The sequence below is a fragment of the Apium graveolens genome, chromosome 6 (assembly GCF_009905375.1).
Source record: "Apium graveolens cultivar Ventura chromosome 6, ASM990537v1, whole genome shotgun sequence".
Taxonomy (NCBI): domain Eukaryota; kingdom Viridiplantae; phylum Streptophyta; class Magnoliopsida; order Apiales; family Apiaceae; genus Apium; species Apium graveolens.
The window spans coordinates 64,792,154-64,811,814 of record NC_133652.1 but is presented as its reverse complement, the minus strand read 5'-3'; the positions used below and the strand labels follow the sequence as shown (position 1 = coordinate 64,811,814).

General features: G+C 33.9%; 2 protein-coding genes across 5 annotated transcripts; one reads left to right on the top strand and one right to left on the bottom strand.

The window, feature by feature from the left end:
* Positions 1–730: 730 nt before the first annotated feature.
* LOC141666758 (26S proteasome regulatory subunit 7 homolog A-like) lies at positions 731–6,832 on the top strand. Its single transcript, XM_074472933.1, has 10 exons — positions 731–919; positions 1,636–1,717; positions 1,800–1,891; positions 1,967–2,044; positions 2,600–2,661; positions 4,231–4,375; positions 4,474–4,692; positions 4,779–4,960; positions 5,439–5,614; positions 6,517–6,832. The coding sequence occupies exons 1-10, from the start codon at positions 821–823 to the stop codon at positions 6,672–6,674; spliced, it is 1,293 nt and encodes a 430-aa protein (XP_074329034.1). The 5' UTR covers positions 731–820; the 3' UTR covers positions 6,675–6,832.
* A 2,258-nt stretch (positions 6,833–9,090) lies between these two features.
* Positions 9,091–19,212, bottom strand: LOC141667679 (uncharacterized protein C630.12). Of its 4 annotated transcripts, none has more exons than XM_074474257.1 (13): positions 18,978–19,207; positions 15,858–15,917; positions 15,581–15,759; positions 15,066–15,201; positions 13,510–13,606; positions 12,185–12,244; positions 11,995–12,095; positions 11,630–11,664; positions 11,451–11,532; positions 10,542–10,616; positions 10,314–10,471; positions 9,968–10,222; positions 9,091–9,754 (listed from the first exon to the last, which is right to left on the bottom strand). In XM_074474257.1, exons 1-13 carry the CDS (start codon positions 19,098–19,100, stop codon positions 9,505–9,507), a joined length of 1,611 nt encoding a protein of 536 aa, XP_074330358.1. In that variant the 5' UTR covers positions 19,101–19,207; the 3' UTR covers positions 9,091–9,504. The 4 variants fall into 4 exon arrangements, with proteins under 4 accessions (XP_074330358.1, XP_074330361.1, XP_074330362.1 ...); XM_074474260.1 differs by having other exon boundaries at positions 11,475–11,532; positions 18,978–19,206; XM_074474261.1 differs by having other exon boundaries at positions 15,839–15,917; positions 18,978–19,034.
* Between the last annotated feature and the right edge of the window lie 449 nt (positions 19,213–19,661).

Genomic DNA, 19,661 nt, shown 5'->3' with positions numbered 1-19,661 from the left:
AGAAGTCTACAAAATAAACTATGGCTGCAACTTCATCAAACCACGCAGAGTTACTAGCAATTCATGAAGCAAGCAGAGAATGTACTTGGCTAAGGTCGGTCATTCAACATATTCGAGAATCATGTGGATTATCAAGTATTTCGGACAGTCCTACAGTTTTATTCGAGGATAACTCGACCTGCATCAACCAACTTAAGGAAGGATATATTAAAGGGGATCAAACAAAACACATATTGCCAAAATTATTCCATACTCATGAACGTCAAGAAAATGGTGATATTGATGTCCAACAAGTTCGCTCAAGCGATAATCTGGCGGATATACTTACAAAGTCACTACCTACATCAACATTTGAGAAGCTGAGAAATAATATGGGTATGCGGAGGTTAAAAAGTTTGCTACATCAAAATGTCAAAATGTGAGACATTTTATTCAGGGGAGGCTATACTCTTTTCCCTTCGGTTATTGAAATCAGACACACTGAAAAACATATTGAAATACAATTCTCCCTTCAACTTCTATTCTCTCTATATGCGTATTTATTAAGTCATACATTATCCAGTAATTCAAGATTTACAACACGTTTTCTTTTCTTCTGTTTTCGTTTTGATTTTATACATTTTAAAATTGGAATGTTTTTAAAATAGAAAGGGAGTTTGGATATCTGGTGCATTGCACGTGATGTACGTCCACATAAGTTCACAACAGTAAAGTAATTCCGACTCGATTCTATTCTGGTTTGTTTTGCAAGATACCTATATACAAAAATAATTGAAGAGAGACGAAGTGAGAGAAGAGAGATATATTTACAGAGAGAGAGATGGCACCACCGGAAGCAGAGTCAATTGAAGATGAAATTAGGAATGAGAAAAACCCTAGGCCTCTCGATGAAGATGACATCGCTCTCCTCAAAACTTATGTATACTCCTCTCTCTCTCTCTCTCTCTCTCTCCCCCCTCTGTCTGTATACATCTCTTTACTCTTACAGTAATTACTATTGTTATGTTCCCGTTCTCGCGTTCTGGATCTTACGCCCTTTGGGATTGAGCTATTTCAGATCCATATTCTTATTAATTTCTCCTTTATATTGTTTTGTGGATTAATTTTTGCTGATATATAATTAGATGAATGCTGTTTACTTCTATTAGCTTGTGGTTATATTGATAAATGGAGTGGAATTGTGTTTTTTACTTGTTTATTTATTAGTATGGCTCAAGAGTTCTTGTTAGGTAAACACTATTTGTTACAACACATTTGTTGTTTCTGATGGTAAAGTAAGTATTTGAATTTGATTTGTTGTTTTAAAAATAGAAAATAGGAAAAGTAAGCATATATGGGAAGTGAAAGGTTTATGTTGGTGATTTTAGAACAGGCTCATTCGTAAGTACCAAGTTTGATATCCTTGGATTATATAAGTAAAGGCTACCTTTTTGATACTAAAATTTTTAATCGGGTTATCTCAGCAAAGTGGAAAATCATTATGAATTTGTATAGTTGCAACAGTAAAATGATTAATTAGCACCGTTTGCTAATAGGTTGTGAACAATACCTGGCATCTGTCGTATCTTAGACATACTGGTTGTTTCTATGTTTTGGTGTGTGAGCTATATTGAACATTTTAATTATCTTCTGCAGGGATTGGGACCTTACTCCAATACCATAAAAAATGCAGAGAAAGAAATCAAAGAAATGGCAAAAAAGATCAATGATCTATGTGGTATGTATCTAATATGCATGCTCCACCCCTGATGCTAATCATTCATTTATTGTTATGTTTAGTCGGTATCATTGTTGCACAGGTATTAAGGAGTCTGACACTGGTTTGGCCGCACCCAGTCAGTGGGATCTTGTTTCTGATAAACAAATGATGCAGGAAGAGCAACCTCTGCAGGTCTGGTTTCTTACAGCCCGACCCCCTTTCAATTCATAAATTTGTTATGAAGAGCTGACTTGTTTTTGCAAGCAGGTAGCAAGATGCACAAAGATAATTAACCCAAACACGGAAGATGCGAAATATGTTATTAACGTTAAACAGATTGCGAAGGTTTGCTTTTGTCCACTATGTAATTTCTTCATTCTTGTTGTGGTAATTTGATGATTGTGGATGTTTCATCTGATCAAACCTGTAAGAAATACTATAAATATATAGTTGCTGCATATATACTCAAAATGCAAACAGATATTAACAAACCAGCTAGATGAGCTATGCCCTCTCTCTTTCTTTGATTCATGTTAACTGTGTCTCTGGCTGTGCTGTGTTAGCTCCTGTAACATATAACTATTGTTGCCTTTGTATTTTCTTGTGGGAACATGCAAATTGGCAATATACCCATAGGAAATGCTCTGTTAGAACATTTGTTCCTAATTTGTAACATCATTGTTGGTAACTCCTGCAACTTTTAAGGACATTTGAATTAAGAAAAATGTAGATATCCCTATATAGTTGATCTTATATAACATTTAATTATTTCAGATGATTGTATGCATTTCTGAATATAACTAATTTCTATTGTATGTTCTGTGTAATTTGACTCTACCAAAATTTAAATCTGTGCGAATCTCTTTGTGTATATTTGTTACATTATTTTTTTGATTGCAGTTTGTCGTTGGGCTGGGTGACAAAGTTTCACCTACTGATATTGAGGAAGGCATGCGTGTTGGGTAATTTACTTATCTTATATTGCTGTTTGATATAACCATTTTAACTATTAAACAGCTTTATGCATGTCCTTATCTTGTGAGACCTGACATGCTAATTTTTCTACTTCTACACGATTTGTAACATGTATGGGTGGATATATTATTGCACTGCTGTAAAGGGCCAATAGAATTTTGAAATTTAGTTTAGTAATGAAGTTAGTCCAAGGTGATAGAAGTTTTTTAGTTGCTTTGTGACTTGCGATGTATTTTCAAAGAAGTATTATTTGAGACTACCTTCGAGTTCGAACAAATGCAGGGGCAATTTTTCAAACTTTATAACTGAAGTGTTTTTCGTTGATTGAAGTTATGGCATTTGGGTGGTGCAATGTTGCAGATGGATTTAGGAAGAGATAAATATATGATATAAAAATGATAAGAAGATAACGTTGCATGGATTAAATGCCATAAATCCATTATCCCAAGGATTTCTCAACCGCAAAAGGTAGAGAAGTTATGGATTGCAACCCACAAAACAGAGACTCAAATCATTCATTGATACTAGCTTATAACCCGTGCGTGCGATGCACGGACTGATTATAATATTTGTAATTTTATTATTTTATTATTTTATAAAAATAAATTTTAAAAGATAATAATTATATATTATTGAGATTAATGAATTTAAAATATTTATGTATTATTTTGTATGTATTATATTATTGAAGAATTCAAAATTAAATAGTTAAAATTTTAAAAAGTTCTCCTACTACAGCGTATCGGTCGCAGGTGCAGAACTTATAAAAAAATGGGAGTCTTGGATAGAAGTGATGTATCTGAATGTTTTGGTATTGTTTTTTAATATTATTTTTCTACTTTTTCTCGGTTTGTTAATTATTTTGTTATATTTTAATTTGAATTACTAAAATTAATTTTGGAAGTGTTTGGTTCTCTACAAAGTTGAGTATAATTAGAAATTAATTTGGCTAATAATTCATAGAGTTTGTAGTAATCTTAAATACATGTTTTAATTTTTTTAATATAAATTATATTTGCTTAAACTTTATTATGGAGGGTGTTAACAAACTTTTTAGGAAGATGTTAACCAACCGACCAAACGAAACCATGTTTCGCTTATAATAGTATAGCATAGATTCCAATAATCAAGCCTTCTATAATATGTGGGGATTATATGACTTATCTAGGGTATATTTCCGTACTAGCATAACCTGATGGATTAAAGCCTAAAAGAATTGGGCTTCGTATAAATAAGCTACAAATTTAATAAACTAATAGCCAGTATATAAAATGTATAAATAAATACATTTATTTCTTCCTACACTAAATAATTATAAACTAAATAATAACATATGTAAAATTTCGCCTCAGTGATCACATCCATTCCCCATCGTGCAACAGTGTATGTACCACTCATCACAATTTTATTTTCTGAACTCCGTTTGTCACAGTAGTGTAGTAAAAAGTACCATATCAACTGACTTTGAGAAGTGCTTAGAATAGTGTTTTTGTGGGGTAGATCAATTTCTTTAGATTTTTGACCTTGACATATTTGTTGTGATACTCCTTTTTCAGTGTTGATCGGAACAAATATCAAATTCAGATTCCTCTGCCTCCAAAAATCGATCCAAGTGTAACCATGATGACAGTAGAAGAGAAGCCTGATGTTACATATAATGATGTAGGTGGATGTAAGGAGCAGATAGAAAAGATGCGAGAGGTACCTAGAATGTTGATATTGATTTTGTCTTTGTGGTCCTCTGCAATGCATGTATTGCAGTTCTGTGATATTACACGGTTCATTTAATTTTGGTTTAGGTCGTTGAGCTCCCTATGCTTCACCCTGAGAAGTTTGTAAAGCTTGGAATCGACCCTCCTAAAGGAGTACTCTGCTATGGTCCTCCCGGAACTGGCAAAACGCTGTTAGCAAGAGCAGTAGCTAATAGAACGGATGCCTGTTTTATTCGTGTTATTGGAAGTGAGCTTGTTCAAAAGTACGTTGGTGAGGGAGCTCGTATGGTTCGCGAACTTTTTCAGGTCAACAATTGTGAGCTGTTACTGTTATCAAAAACCTTTTTTGTGCTTTAGATATATTGGATCTCACTAAAGTTTTTAAATGGCAGATGGCACGATCTAAAAAGGCTTGCATAGTGTTTTTTGATGAAATTGATGCCATCGGAGGTGCACGTTTCGATGATGGTGCAGGTGGAGATAATGAAGTTCAACGCACAATGCTTGAAATTGTAAATCAGCTTGATGGTTTTGATGCTCGTGGAAATATCAAGGTCTTGATGGCAACAAACAGGTTAAGTTTTGCTATTTTGTTCAAGTGTTTGTAACTTATTTCTGTGTAGCTAGTTTCTATTCCAGTTCGACTGATAATGACAACAAATTGTGTGGCTGGGATTTGTTTAGCATGTACCATTATGTGCATAAAGATGTACGTAATACGGTGTTCCATTTTCTAAATGCTTTTGAAAGAAAAAATAGTCGTGGACTCATTTGCTTTCTTATTGACCTCGTATTTTGCCTATATATATATATATTGTTGTTCATTATATGTACCTTGTTTTTTTTCTTCATATATGGTGTTTTGCACTGCTGTATTTAAAGATGCATTATTGTGGTAGGGGTGAGGGCATATTTTCGTTTAGATATTCATGTACTGAAGTTGTCTAAAAATGTTTTTGCCTTGAACCAGAACATAAAATGGTGTAAACGCTGCTGCTGTTACAATTTGCTAACTACTTCCATGTTTTCTGTTGGTTGCATATCTTTTTCAGGCCCGACACACTTGATCCAGCACTGCTACGCCCTGGGAGGTTAGATCGTAAAGTTGAGTTCGGGCTGCCTGATCTGGAAAGTAGAACACAGATATTTAAGATCCATACTCGAACTATGAACTGTGAAAGGGACATTCGATTTGAACTATTAGCTCGACTCTGCCCCAATGCCACTGGTATGTCTTTGCAGTTGGGCCTTTTTATTTCCACATCCAACAACTCCTACACTATGAGATAATAACTGTAATTAAGTCTACTTCTTAGTTTCGTTTTTCTCCCAAGTACGTATAAGTCATACTCTTTATCACTTGGAAAAAAATGGTTGTATAGGCTGCTACTTGAATCACAGAACATGTTTTTTTTAGCAGTCTGCTATTTTATAAATATAGTCAGAATTGGTGAAGAGGGTTCTTAGTTCCGAATTCTTGAAAGAAGTCGCAAAATTCATTAGTCAAGATAGTTTTTTCCCTTTCTTGCCATGCCTGCCATTTTAGTTTTGTGGAAAAGATCTGCATGATAGATTGATTTGTCTAACAACTTATCCAAATTTCCTTGGCACATGCTCCCTTTTTTATTTGCATGTACCATAGTACCTAAGTTCCTTATTTTATATCAGTTGTTTCCTCTTGGTGGGTTCTTAGACGATGCCTGCAATTGTTGTGCCTTTTTTGAGTTGGTGGATGGGGTTTGAGTTCAGACAAATAAAATGTATAATTGTTGAAAGGAGACTAGGGCCAGTAATATTTACAGTTCTGTCTTGGCCCATAAGTTAATGAATTTTATTGTGGGAATATGTTGCACAAGGATTGCAGTGGCATCATAACTTTACTAGTCAGAAAAAAAAACTAAGATGGAGAGGGTTCGCCTTTTTTGTTTTAAAAAGCAATTCATTGTGTCAGTCTGGCATTTAAGAAGTGTCATGTATATCCGCTTTTTATTGTTTTTTTCTCACCATGTATTTGGGTTTTTGTAGTAGAGCGTGGCATTGTTGTCTTAAATTGTAGCGCATAGTTTCTTGATGAAAAAATTTGATTCTGATTTCTTAACAAAGTTATTTTTTCATTTTTCTTAAATTTAGGAGCTGACATAAGAAGTGTATGTACTGAAGCCGGTATGTATGCCATTCGTGCAAGAAGAAAAACTGTTACCGAGAAGGATTTCCTTGATGCTGTCAACAAAGTTATCAAAGGGTATCAAAAGTTTAGTGCCACTCCGAAGTATATGGTGTACAATTGAGTGAGGTTTTTAGAAGGCTTGATGCTGTCTTGACATTTGCTTCTTAGAACTTTAAATTGCTTCCTTTCTTGGTTTTCTCTTTTTTATTCTACCTTTATGTAATCAGTATTAAAGAATCACAGTCATCTGGTTCTATGATATTTTCCTTATCTTTTCAATTGTTTTTATGAACCAAAAAGGTTGTCATGCCAGTAGAAGCAGGTGGACTGTGGAATTTTAAGGTTATTTTGATTAATCTAGTTAAGGTATGTTAGGAAGGAATAAGGATAGATGTGCACAATTTTATACTAAATGTTTGATATCAGAGGTATAATTACAATATCTGGTGCAGGGTGAAAAGACCAGCGAGGTAGACATTATTGGTTGTGTGTGTAGTAACTGTAGTTTGTGTACCCAAGGTGTTTAAACTAAATACTTTCTAGCTAATGAATGGTTATGGCGAGGTAAATAATATTGGTTAATATTTGTTATGCCTTTTGAGTTTTGTATGGTGTGCAGAGAATTAACTGGTAATATGTAGGCTTTGGGAATGCTGATCAAAAAGAAAAATCATAATCATTATTTGGTAATATATTTTCTTATTGGTGCATGTTTTGATGCAAAATATGAAAACACAAGATTTTTGGTGAGGTTTTATTTTGAATTCAGCAGTTTCCGGAAAATTTGTAAAACACTTTTTCCTTAAAAGCATGGGGTTAATTTAATTCATTTTTTTAATATTTTTAAAACCCAAATAAGGAAATTGTTGATCCCTGTAATATAAAAAAGGACGACGCTTAGATTAGGATTTAGAGAGGTCTTAAACTTTTTAATCTTTTTTTTTTCAAATATTCAAGAATATAATCAGCGAAATGTTGAATTCTATAATATTAGAAATTATCGAATTAGGATCAACCCTTAAATTAGGGTTTATATATTTTGCAGATTGCTGCAGTCATTACAACTAGACCCGGCAATTCGGATAATCAGTTCGGTTTCGGATCGGATCAATTTCGGACCGAATCTACTTTCAGATTATGATATATTTGAAGACCATTTGGATCGGATCGGATCGGTTCGGGTCTAATTCGGATTAAAATCGGATAAAATTCGGATTAAGATCGGACAAAATTCTGTTCGGATTAAATTCGGTTCATATATTTTTGGATCATAACTTATTTATATTTTCAATTTTTGAGATTTAAAAATATATTTTTTTATTTAATTTAGTATTTTTAATATAATATATATTTTTTTACAAAAGAAAATAATTAAATAAGTATGCTATCATAAACATAAAAATTTTTAAAGTATAAATTTTGCTTATTTCGGGTCATATTCGGTTCAGGTAATATATTATTCGGTTTTAATCGGTTCGAAGTTATAATCGGATCTTGTATTTCGGATCATTTTCGGTTATATTTTCGGTTCGGGTATTTTTCGGATCGGTTTAAATCATTTTTCAAATAACTATCGGATTGTATGATTTGGATCTCAGATCGAATCTCGATTTCATGAATTTTGGTTCGATTATTCGGATTCAGACTCATTTTATCACTTCAAATTACAACTCATGTGTTGGTATCACATGACGGAGTGATATATAGTTAAACCTATATTAGTAATATCCCATAAAATAATAATTTCACTTAACTAATAAATTTTGTCCGTTCTAATTTGGGCTAGTGTTGTAAAGAAATATTTTTGTTAAAATTATAAGATAATGAAAAATTAGAAAATTATTAAGAGCCTAAGTAATATTAAGAGTAAAATTTTCAAAATTATATATATATATATATACATATATAAACTCAATTCTTTTTAAAGTATAATTATATGGTAGGTTTTTCTACTTTGCACCAAAACTAAAATTAACCTCGTACTTGACTTTAGATAAAGTATAAATAACTTGTAATATGTTTTGTTCATGTTGTAACAACGAGTAATTGCGCTAAAGTGTTAATTACTGAAATACTTCTTTGATGACACGTTTAAATTTATCCGGTTAATGATTAGTCATTCATCAGTGTTAATTACCGACTCAATGATTTTTTTGTTTGTAGGTGATTTCATAACCGCATCATTCTCGGTTGTTTAATTTAAGTGATGATTAACATCCATCACATTCCTATATCGTAATTAGATAACTTCATTTAAACTTTCGATACCTTGATTTATTCCAAGTTTTTGTTTATCATTTTCTTCCGAACAAATCTTGCAATGCCGAAAATAATTTGCTATTGTGATTATTTTCACATCAATATTTAAAGGCATGACAGAAATATACTATAATATCAAGATATTAGTTCGGTAAAGTAATAAAATATTACTTTTTCTATAAAGTAATAAAATATTATTAAATTGATAAAGTAATAAATTCAGTAAAATAATATTTTTTTTCCCCGGTCTCAAGGGTATTATTTTAAAGAGGTTTAAGTGTAGTTTATACTTTTTGAATTTTCTGTAACAATTTGTTAAATCAAACATTCGTTGTAAACTATTTGTACAAGAGGAACCATCACCGGAAGGAGTATTTAGGATTATATCATATTATACAAAATACTGACAAGAAAAAAAGAAAAAGCGGAAAGCAGGAGCATGCCAGAACTTTGAAAACGTACGGAAGGAGTCGAAACTAATTTATGCAGAGGACCAGGCAGAGTCTACAACCAGGAGATGGTTGCAATCTATGTAGCTCACACTCTTTATCGAACAAATGGACTGCACACCAATCTCTTTTACAGGAGGTGGTTGCAATTTATATAGCTCACACTTGGTATAAAAAGAATGGGATTCCACAGGAAGCCCGATCTCCTTCACCATATAGATATCTGGGTCACTTGTGTTGGCATCATTTGTCAATCCAGTCCTTAAACAGCAAAAACATGTAGATAGGTAGGTTCACTGCAGCTACTACTGTGATCACTCGAAGAGTTCTAAAAATTCTCCTGATCGCCATATCTGTCTTTGACTTGTTTGGTCTGGATGCTATCTTTGTTGATGCATCTATCGGCACATATACACTCGCATCTGAAGGTATCAAGACATCTTCATCCTGTATCAACTGTTTTTTGGCTGCTAACCGCATGACAGCATTGCCCCTGTAACCAGATAAGTTTTTTTAGGCAAAACAAAGAAAAGAAAAGTAGATGTATCAACTGCAACCTGAGCAGACTAAGTTTAAAGCTGAACAGGAGGTTACTCATCAGTCATTCCAGAATTTAACCATCGCAGTGGCCAATTTACTCCATGGTAATCTATTTAACCTATTAGGATTCTACCCTATAAAACATAAATTAACATTTGGCACTAACCTTTCCGCTGTACCTTTTTCATTTGATGAAACAACAGCCTTTACGGTTCTCTTGACAAGATGCATTGAACCTTCTGCATCCCAAACCATATCGTACTCACAATTTTCTTCATCAACTTTTTCTTTGGAACCTTTGAAGATATTGAAGTTTAAACTTCTAACGTATACCATGCAATCAACATGTGTCAAGATAGATACACCACTTGTTGGCCAAAATAGGGCAAGAAGTAGGGTAAGAACAAACTGACACAGATACCTGGCAATTTCAGTGAAGGTTTTTTTTATGTTAGAATGCAAGGCATATTTATATATTCAGAATTTATAACATTTACCAATGTAAAAATCACCATATGTAAATGTATGTTTGTACAGGAAGAAAGCACAGTTGAGTTAGAACTGCATCTTTTCCGATTGTTGCATTAGGAAATGAATGGTTCCATGCAGATAATAGCATAAAAGATGGATACAAGTTTCCCTGCTGCCAGCTTATTGTCCCCAGAGTTTGCTGCAAATATATTGTCTATTAAAGTTCACATAAGTAAGAGCAGGATATGCTAATATGGTAAGATTCATACCTCTGTTACTGGCCCGTACTTGGACGTGTGAGCAACTGTACACTGATCATGGTCATGACCAGAAAGAACAAGTACCTGCTCAAACAGATAATTAGTTATATAACAGTGAGTCCACAAAATTTTAAGGTTACCGTTAGGGCTGAGCATTCGGTCGGTTCGGTAGAAACCAAACCGAACCGAATTAACCGAAAACCGAATAGCAAATTTTTTTGTAACCAAACCGAACCGAACTTACTTAAACCGAACTGGAAACCGAACCGAAATATTTTGGTTTATTCGGTTTGGTTTCTAAAATCGAAATGTTTAAAAAACATATATTAACAATTACAAATAAATTTGAAAAATTAAAATAAAAAGATGCAAGGTAGTAATAAAACCTTCCGTACAAATTAAAATATCATTGGCCACAAATTAAACACAAAAGTTAGCTCTTGCACAATGCATTTAGTATTCAGTTGCTTAAGATAAAAAATGTATTACATAATTAGATGAAGAAAAGAATTTAGAATAAGAGTCAATAATAGCTAATTATTGGATGAACTCATGAAAAATCTTTAATATTAAGAATAGATTGCAGGTTGAAAGTCGGATGGACAAGAGAACAAGTATTACAATATTAGTATTAATTAAACTAATAATGTTATTCATATAATAAAAATATATTTGTTTTTAAAATATAATTTAAAAATATATATAAATATAATTCGGTTAAAAACCAAACCGATATACGGAAAACCGAACCAAATCAAATTTATTTCGCTTTAAACTGAAAAACCGAAATAACCCAAATTTCAGGAAAATTCAAATCAAACCGAACCGAAATTAACCGGTTCGGTTCGGTTTTTCGGTTTCGGATCGGTTTTGCTCACCCCTAGTTACCGTGAGAAGAATTTAAGCTTCATGCATTACTGGCGGATGGAAGTATGAACATACAGGTCTGAGAGAATCCAGTAATGTTTCTGTTTTTTCTTCAGTAATATAATTTTGATATCTGTTCACGTCAAACATTAAAATTGTCTATATTAGCAGAAAGATGGTACCAAATTAAATATTGTTAAGAAAGTTATAGAAAGAGATGGAAAATTTACAATATATCCTCATCAAGGTCATCACGACGGACTCTCTGAAGAAAAAACAAATGTATGCATAAGTTCGACTACTGATACAAACATTTTCATCAAGATTCAGAACCCAAAATAACTGACAAGGGTACTACAGAGACCAGCACGTGATCAACATATCTGACATATACGAAATCAAAATCCAATGTTTAATATCATGTAATTTAGAACTTGGAACTCATGGATTTCTGGGCCAGCCATTGTAGGTGATGTGGCATTAGGTTCTGATAAGCCCACGGCTCGGGAGCATTTTAAGATTTATGACTTTTCAGAATAATCCTAATAATTACCCCACAACTGACACAAAGGAAAAAAAATGTGAAAGCGTTTACCTGGTCAATAATTTGTGATGAACGATTTGGACCACAAGAAGTCCCATTTTTCCGATACAGTGGGATGTGAGTCAATAGAACTCTTGGTGTCGAGCTAGAATCTACACATGTAGCAAGGATTTTACGATTACAAAATGATGCAGTGCAAGTACCCACTTAGCAACTTGTTATCAAAGTTAGTATCAGATACCCGTGGAGACATTTTGTACAAAATTCCAGGTAGCAGATGTCAGGTCTCGTTGTGGATGCCCTGCCAATAGAAAAAATATCTTTTTTCAGTTATCAAGTTGTGATACTACTCAAGATTCCTTTGTCAGTAAAACCAGTACAGTTATTACATGCACTAAGAGATGACAGAACATTTGTTTATCATTCTATAGTCTATGACAGGATCATGATTTTGACAAGATCAGGAATACAAGGAATTTTTAAATCTTATAGCTGGTGCAATCCAACTTTAAGAAGACATAGGGAAAACAAAATATATCCAAAGCCAAAGCCAATGGCAATAAATACTAGTCCCTCTCTTCCACAAAAAGTTCCCAACATAGAACTTATAAATTATTTTCGGTTTCCACAAAAAGTTCCCAACATAGAACTTACAAATTATTTTCGGTTACAAAACACAACACAAATATGCTACAAATTATTATCTGTTGATTGTAGTACAAGAAACCATCTCAAGTTTCAAATCAACATGAACTATGCTACAAAACACTACAGAACATAATTTTAGATTAATAATATATGATAATGTCCCTGCTACAGAAATAGTGGCTCAATATCTATAATAAGTATAAAATAAAAGGTCAGAACTTATATTGTAAGAAAAAACATTATACATGTGCAATCTTATAATATAGGATACTCTAACTCGACAATATTACAGCTAAATATGTATAACTGAAGATACTAGGTGGACAAAAGAGAACTACGTCTTCGGAAAGAATCTTGGGTGAGCATGTATGAATGACTATGTTCAAAAAAACTATACTTAGGTGTATGCATTTCTCATTGTATAAGCCAGACGGAGAAGTCACTTAATACATCTCTGAAGTTCGAAATAATGTACATATACATACTTGGGAGTGTATGGTGTTTGTTCCTCTCACTCCTAATAGTACTTGGTAAAAATTGGACTTTTACTATTTAATACCTGCTTCCTGTTTCTTATACCTATCAAGCTAAAGAACTAGTTTTCTTCATTAGAAGGAGGATTCATCCGATATAAATTCATTTAAATTTAGCGGCTAATTCCTCTTTTTGGTATGGGCATAATATACTATTACTCTGTTTGGTTGGGTGGACTGGAATGGAAGTGGGACTGAACTGAAGAAAAATAGAGGTGGAAGAGAGGTGGAAGAGAGGGCGCAGAAGCTGATATTGAAGGGACTGAGAGTGAAGATCACAAACGTTATGTTGTGGGAGACAATAATGAGCATCCATTCGAGTTTTGACCTATCAAAAAATTGGTCACAAGGCAACATAGGGTAAAGATTCGGATATAAAACTGACCATCCAACGTCTGGGCATCAATGGCAATAAAATCAAGTCCTCCAACTTTAAATCGATAATTTCTTGTACCAAATGCATTTTCATATCGTCTGAAAACCTGTACAATATTAAGATATTGTATATAAGAATTAGTAGCTGAGTGAAACTACAAGACAAAAGATTTGCCCACTGTTTGCATGCATTCATATACATATATTATAACATTATTTATTTGAATCCTTTCAACTTCTTAAGTTTTCATGCAAAGGTATTCAAAGCACTACTATATGGATGGATTTACACTGTTCTGAAAGAGCAATCACTCGTAGCATCTAAAAGTGCATTAAGAATGTTAGTCACCAACGCTCCCAAAACTTTAAGGTGTCGGTCGGAGGGCTTTACGCAAATAAATCTGTAACATTTCCCCTCACTCGAGAGACCATTTTGGGATTAACGAGTGGAACACAGGGAGACCATCTTTAGGGAAAGAATCAACCTTACTGTCCAAGTGTCCATATCAGATATTTGAGAATATTGGAGTTTACCAAGGTTCAAATTCTAGACCTGCACTCCATTACCATTTTAAATTACCTAATACAAGAGCCCAATCCGATAGCACTAATATAATTTCATTTTATATATTATGAAAATCGAGTCTAGTTTGAGCCAAATCGAATGGTCACAATCAATCTCATCAAAAACTTGAATTGACTCGGGTTGCTTATTGAATAATACTTGTTCCACTTTAAACCTAGAAAAGAGTTTGAATTAAGTTTATCGAGTTAAGCCTGGTCCCTGCTTCTTTCGCATTACCATCCTATACACATTAGATTTGGGTCATTGGGAGTGTACCCGCTCAAGTACAAACTTAATTGGTTTTTTTCTATCTTCATGTACTTCTATATCTTACTATGACTAAGTTTGAAAGAAACATATTAACTTGTTTAAAGTGACATGGATCTAAAATTCGTAATGCACCATTTCATGATTTTTGTAAATACCATAAAATGCAATTTTGTTTCTCTTATTCTCATACTTCTTCACAAAATGGGAAGGCTAAAAATGATATGCCAACTCAACAATGTTATTTGCAGTCTTCTTACTTGTGCCTCCATGCATCTACCTTATTAGGTTGATGCACTACAAACGGCCACCTCCGAAATATTCTTCCTACCATATCCTTTGACTATAACACACCCATTCTATTAAAAAATATAATATAACATAACAAATGAATCTTCTACAAATGTACATTGGTTATGTATAACTACGTTCTGCTGTACATATCTTGTTGACTCTGTACACACTTTCATGTTGTAATTGTTTGGATGCATATTATGAACAATACACAAGCCCTGTTCAAGGGCTTTACCATTACCTAGCAGTACATGGTTCTAGATCTTAGAAAAGATCAACTGATTATGCACACGATTATTCTTTTCTTGTACTGTTCAACAAATCATGCCAGTGTCATCACCTAAGTAGTAGCTAATTTCTAATCAGCGTCATATCAAAAGATAAATAAGGAGAATTATAAGTAGCTCCATATTTGAAGAATGGAAATCATGATCATGTACCTGCGGTATACGAGAATGGAAAGCTGAGTAGCCAACGTCATGGTTTCCAGGCATATGGTATACTTTGATGTGTTTAACACTATCAAGTGTATCCAGATCAAAAATATGTCTGAGCCGACTTAAAGATTCTTGCCACCTTTTTGATAAAACAAATTATTAATTCCGCTTCAGGGAAAAAAAGTAAACAAAATCGCAAACTTAAACTATAAGAGAAAATTACAAGTAAAAAAAAAATCAACCATATATAATATAAGGACGTAGAAAATGACTACGGAAAGCCGATATTACGAATCCGACAAGTAAACAGATGACCAGCCAACGATTTACAAAGTACTGCCAGCTGTAAACTAGAAATAATAAAACAATATCACTAGTGTAATGAGCTACCGTGTTTTAATTCGTATGTTGTATAATATTGGTTGGTCTTAACTTTCAAGTATAGATAATCATAATTAAGTGGACTTTGTAGAAAACAACTATTTTAACTTTCAAGCATATATATTTCTTGCACTTACTCTTCATCAGATAGATCAGGACCTCCATCAAAATAATCTCCAAGAAACAAAATTACATCAGGTTCGAATGGCAAGACGGATGATAGAAATGCTCTGCGCATGAATACATCTGTATAGAATTGTGCAATCTCAAGAGCTAGCGAATTTGGAGCAACACTAAGGGATGTTCTATCCATGAGCTGTTAAGAATGTGGTATGGCAATACAGAGTTACAGAAATGACAAGACCAATGGTACAGTGTATTACTAAAGAAAATACCTCAGAAAGAAACCAAAACCTGAGGATCAGCCAGAACTGCCACTTTCACAAAGTCATCTGGATACAGTACTCCGTTCATCTGATTTCCATGTACACAGATCGTCAGTAATATTTTTTACAAAATGATTTGGTCCACATACACAGATAGAGTCCATGAGTATGACCTTAAATTTTCCTTCCTCGTAATATGGTCAGTATTGAAAATCATTCTCTTTTACATCCATTTAAACGTTTGTATTAATTTTTTTTACATAATTTATTTTGATGGATAATCAATTAATAATAGAAATTTCGTTCTTGGTTTGTCGATAATGAAAGTTTTATCCATCACAAAGACCTTATTAATCATTATCAAGAAACACACAACTCAAGTTTATAGGAATGCAGTTAAAGCAGGTCTTTAAAGACAGCTTTCTACATCAGGATGTTTGGAGGTAAAAACACAATGTATTTATGTGGGAACGCACACCCCTTTAATCTTCTAATAAATTTTTTAATGCTATGTAATTGTGGCACCTTTTTTGCAGCACCCTTACTCTTTGAAATTATATAAATAAATTGTGGAAGAGATTAAGGATAAAAAGTAAAATAAGAAGTAATTGCCATAACTCAATCATCTATTTCATTACATTTAACCAAGTAAAACCAGAGTTTGTACAATTAACTTTATTTTTTTATTTTATGAAATCTCATTTGCTTTTAATGCAATGTAGATATCTGGAAAATATTATGTGCAGTACCGAGAGTATAAGTTGGGTTTTTGTCATTCAAAAAATAATATAAGTTGGGATTTTGGACTAGTAAATATGTTTTGCACATGCATGCGTATGCATTTTCTCAACTTCTAGACTTGCAGCTAGAGGTGGCCAGTAGTGTGGGCCGTGCGGTCCGGGCCGGGCTGAGAGCGGGTTGGACCCGAAAATAACGAACACTGAACCGGCACGTTAATTAAACGAATCGGGCCGGGCCGGGCTTGAACCGACAGAAGCAAACTCGTACCCGACACTGAGCTCGTGAGCGAGCTGTGCGGGCCACGGGTTGAAGGGTTCGGGCTCCGGGTTTAAATAATCTGTTTGTGAGTCATGGACCCATGTATTAAGTTTGCATGCAAACGTTGTTTGTGAGGTTGACACGTGTTGTTTGTGTAAAGTCTAGAGGCTTATTGGAGTGACACCAGAGGAAAGCTGGGACAGGTGTCAAATGAACAAATACAGGAGAAATATATGTTGTCTTATGTACAGTAAACTCGGCAATACTTACATCACCAAATACAAAAGTGGTTATCATACTTAGATACGAATTAACATACATATCAATTAATATGCTTTAATAAAAAAAATGTAAGACTTTGCCACAAGATTATCAACAGAATTGAAAAAACAAAATTTTATGTTATACTCCTATATATCCTCGTCATCAAACTAGCTATCAATTGATTTAAGCATTAGAACCAAGATGAGAGAAAGAAATATATTGAAGTTGTAGTTGTCCACACTTCATAAATTGTAAAATATAGATACAAGTGGACAGTCTATATTGCTTGCCTGAACTCGTTGTATTACTCATTTGCTTTTCATTGCCAAGTAAACCACACATAATCAATAAAATGTTTAGAATATTAACATATTTAATTGAGAATTGAGATTCAAGCCCGCACACCCGCGAGCCTGTGCGGGTCTGTAACCACGTGCAACTCTCCCGGGTTTCGTGTGGACGGGTTAGTGCGGGCCGGTCCCGGTCCCGGTCCCGGTTCTCCAGTATTACATTCGTAACCGGCTCGATTGATTTAACGAATTGTGCGGGTTTGAACCGGTCCGGTTTGGGCCGAATAATTACGGGTTTCCGTACGAACCGGTCCCGAATGTGCGGTTCAAACCCGCACATTTGGCCAGCTCTACTTGCAGCGGAGTGTTTGCACAAAAGCTATAGACCCTTCTTGACAATTTGGCATGATTGTGCACACTTGTAGCTATGCAATTTTTCAAAGGTGTTGGCAATTTATATTAGAAGTTATTTTCAGTTTTCGATGGTTATTTTTTGATTTTTTGTAAATCTTTTGCATTTATAACATCACTGCATGCATAAGATGGCTAATAAGGATACAGAGGGTTTAAATCTCTAGTCGGAAACAAACATAAGAATGCTTTAATACTGTAAACAAAAATGCATTAGCCTCGGTAGTTGAAGGGAATGCCGAATGCGCAATACAAGCTGGAGTACTTGGATTTGAATCTTGACTACTGTATTCGTTTTTATTAGGCGTAACGATGCAAGCTGAAGAGCACTGAAGGCATATGTGAGTTGTGCGCTAACACATTATTCTTATGTGTTCTGTTAACACTATAAGCATGTATTGCACCAGCTAATGTTGCGGACATAACAGAATAAACATAATTATGTTATATGTGTTAATGTAATGCAGCACGTAAATGTGTTATAGTTGTGGTAAAATGGGAGAATTTTTTAAAAATTGCTCTTCTGGGCTAAAATTGTGCCAAAAGGGAAAACACCTTCAAAAATATTTCTGCCATTATGAACTACTTACGTTACGGGTCAATTCTTTTATAGGGCTTAACCCGATTAATGTGAATCTACGACTACACCTCATTCTTAAACATTTACGTTCGATTGAATACTTATTAGTTGGAATAGAGCAAGAATCTCTGGCTTTCCATAGGTGTTTACTTGTTTATAAGTCATATTAATCCCGCTAATCAGCCACAATGATATGATATGAGGTCAACAAATTCTAATTTAATTTAAATAAAACGGAATAACTTTTTTGTTTAAAGTTCTCATTTGGGTGGTATGAAATGTGAACTGTGCCAAAAGAAAACAACTTCAAAATCATAATGTAACTTTAAATTCCGATTCTGAACTTGTTGGATAGGTTTCAACCTACTAGATAGAAATCAAAATCGGATTCTAGTATATCAGTGTCGACATTAAAAATTGACTTGGTTTTAGTTGGTTAGAAGTTAGAAGAAAGGCGGAATCGGACTCATATCCCACAAATCAACCACATCCATATCAAATAAACACAATTGAACTTAAATTATAAAATTTACTAAGAATGACTTAAACGAGAAGATAAAGGAAGAAAGAATAGTAGTAGTAGGAGTAGGAGTAGGAGTAGTACCTGGGAAGAAAGATGGGGCCAAGAACAAGAGAAAAGAGAAGGAAGACGAAAAGCGAGCATCTCGCCGTAAAGAAGAGTCAATGCCCATATCAAACATAACATCGCCGTTAGATTCCACGTCATCCTTGCCTATTGCCTCACACTAAATCAACACCTGCACTCTCCCCCCCGCCCTCTTATTGTTTGCTCTTGTTTCTTTTATTTTATTTATTCACCACCCAGGTCATGTAATAGTCTCTACCAGATCTCTGCATACATTACCCGGGTCACAACCGATAAAAACACAAAAATAGCCCATTTTTTAAAAATTTACCCAAAATGTCCAGACGTGCGCAAACTGTTCAAAATATCCACGGATGGGTATTCAGCTTTCTAAAATTTAACAAAGAACATGCATGTTACACATGCATATTTATTTTATTTTTTTACAAGAATATGCATGTTCAACATGCGTATTGATAAAAAAACAAAAACTAAATAAGCATGTTGAACATATATGTTCTTTGTTAGATTTTCTAAATCTGTATTCGCATATTCCCTATGCGTATGCAGTGGGTAAAAGAGGCAGAACATCCCGCCAAATTGTATTTTGGGCATTTACCTCTAAACGGTGGGTATTTTGATTTTTCACCCGATAATTTTACTTGTTTCACTGGTTAAACACCCCATTGTTTTTCACATGAT

Coding starts and splice junctions, on each gene's coding strand:
- LOC141666758 (XM_074472933.1), top strand. CDS start 821: ATGGCACCACCGGAAGCAGAGTCAATTGAAGATGAAATTAGGAATGAG. Junction 920..1,635: donor TCGCTCTCCTCAAAACTTAT/GTATACTCCTCT, acceptor TATCTTCTGCAG/GGATTGGGACCTTACTCCAA. Junction 4,693..4,778: donor TGGTTCGCGAACTTTTTCAG/GTCAACAATTGT, acceptor TTTAAATGGCAG/ATGGCACGATCTAAAAAGGC.
- LOC141667679 (XM_074474257.1), bottom strand. CDS start 19,100: ATGACGTGGAATCTAACGGCGATGTTATGTTTGATATGGGCATTGACT. Junction 15,918..18,977: donor GGCCCCATCTTTCTTCCCAG/GTACTACTCCTA, acceptor CATGGAAATCAG/ATGAACGGAGTACTGTATCC. Junction 10,223..10,313: donor CAAACATACATTTACATATG/GTGATTTTTACA, acceptor TGAAATTGCCAG/GTATCTGTGTCAGTTTGTTC.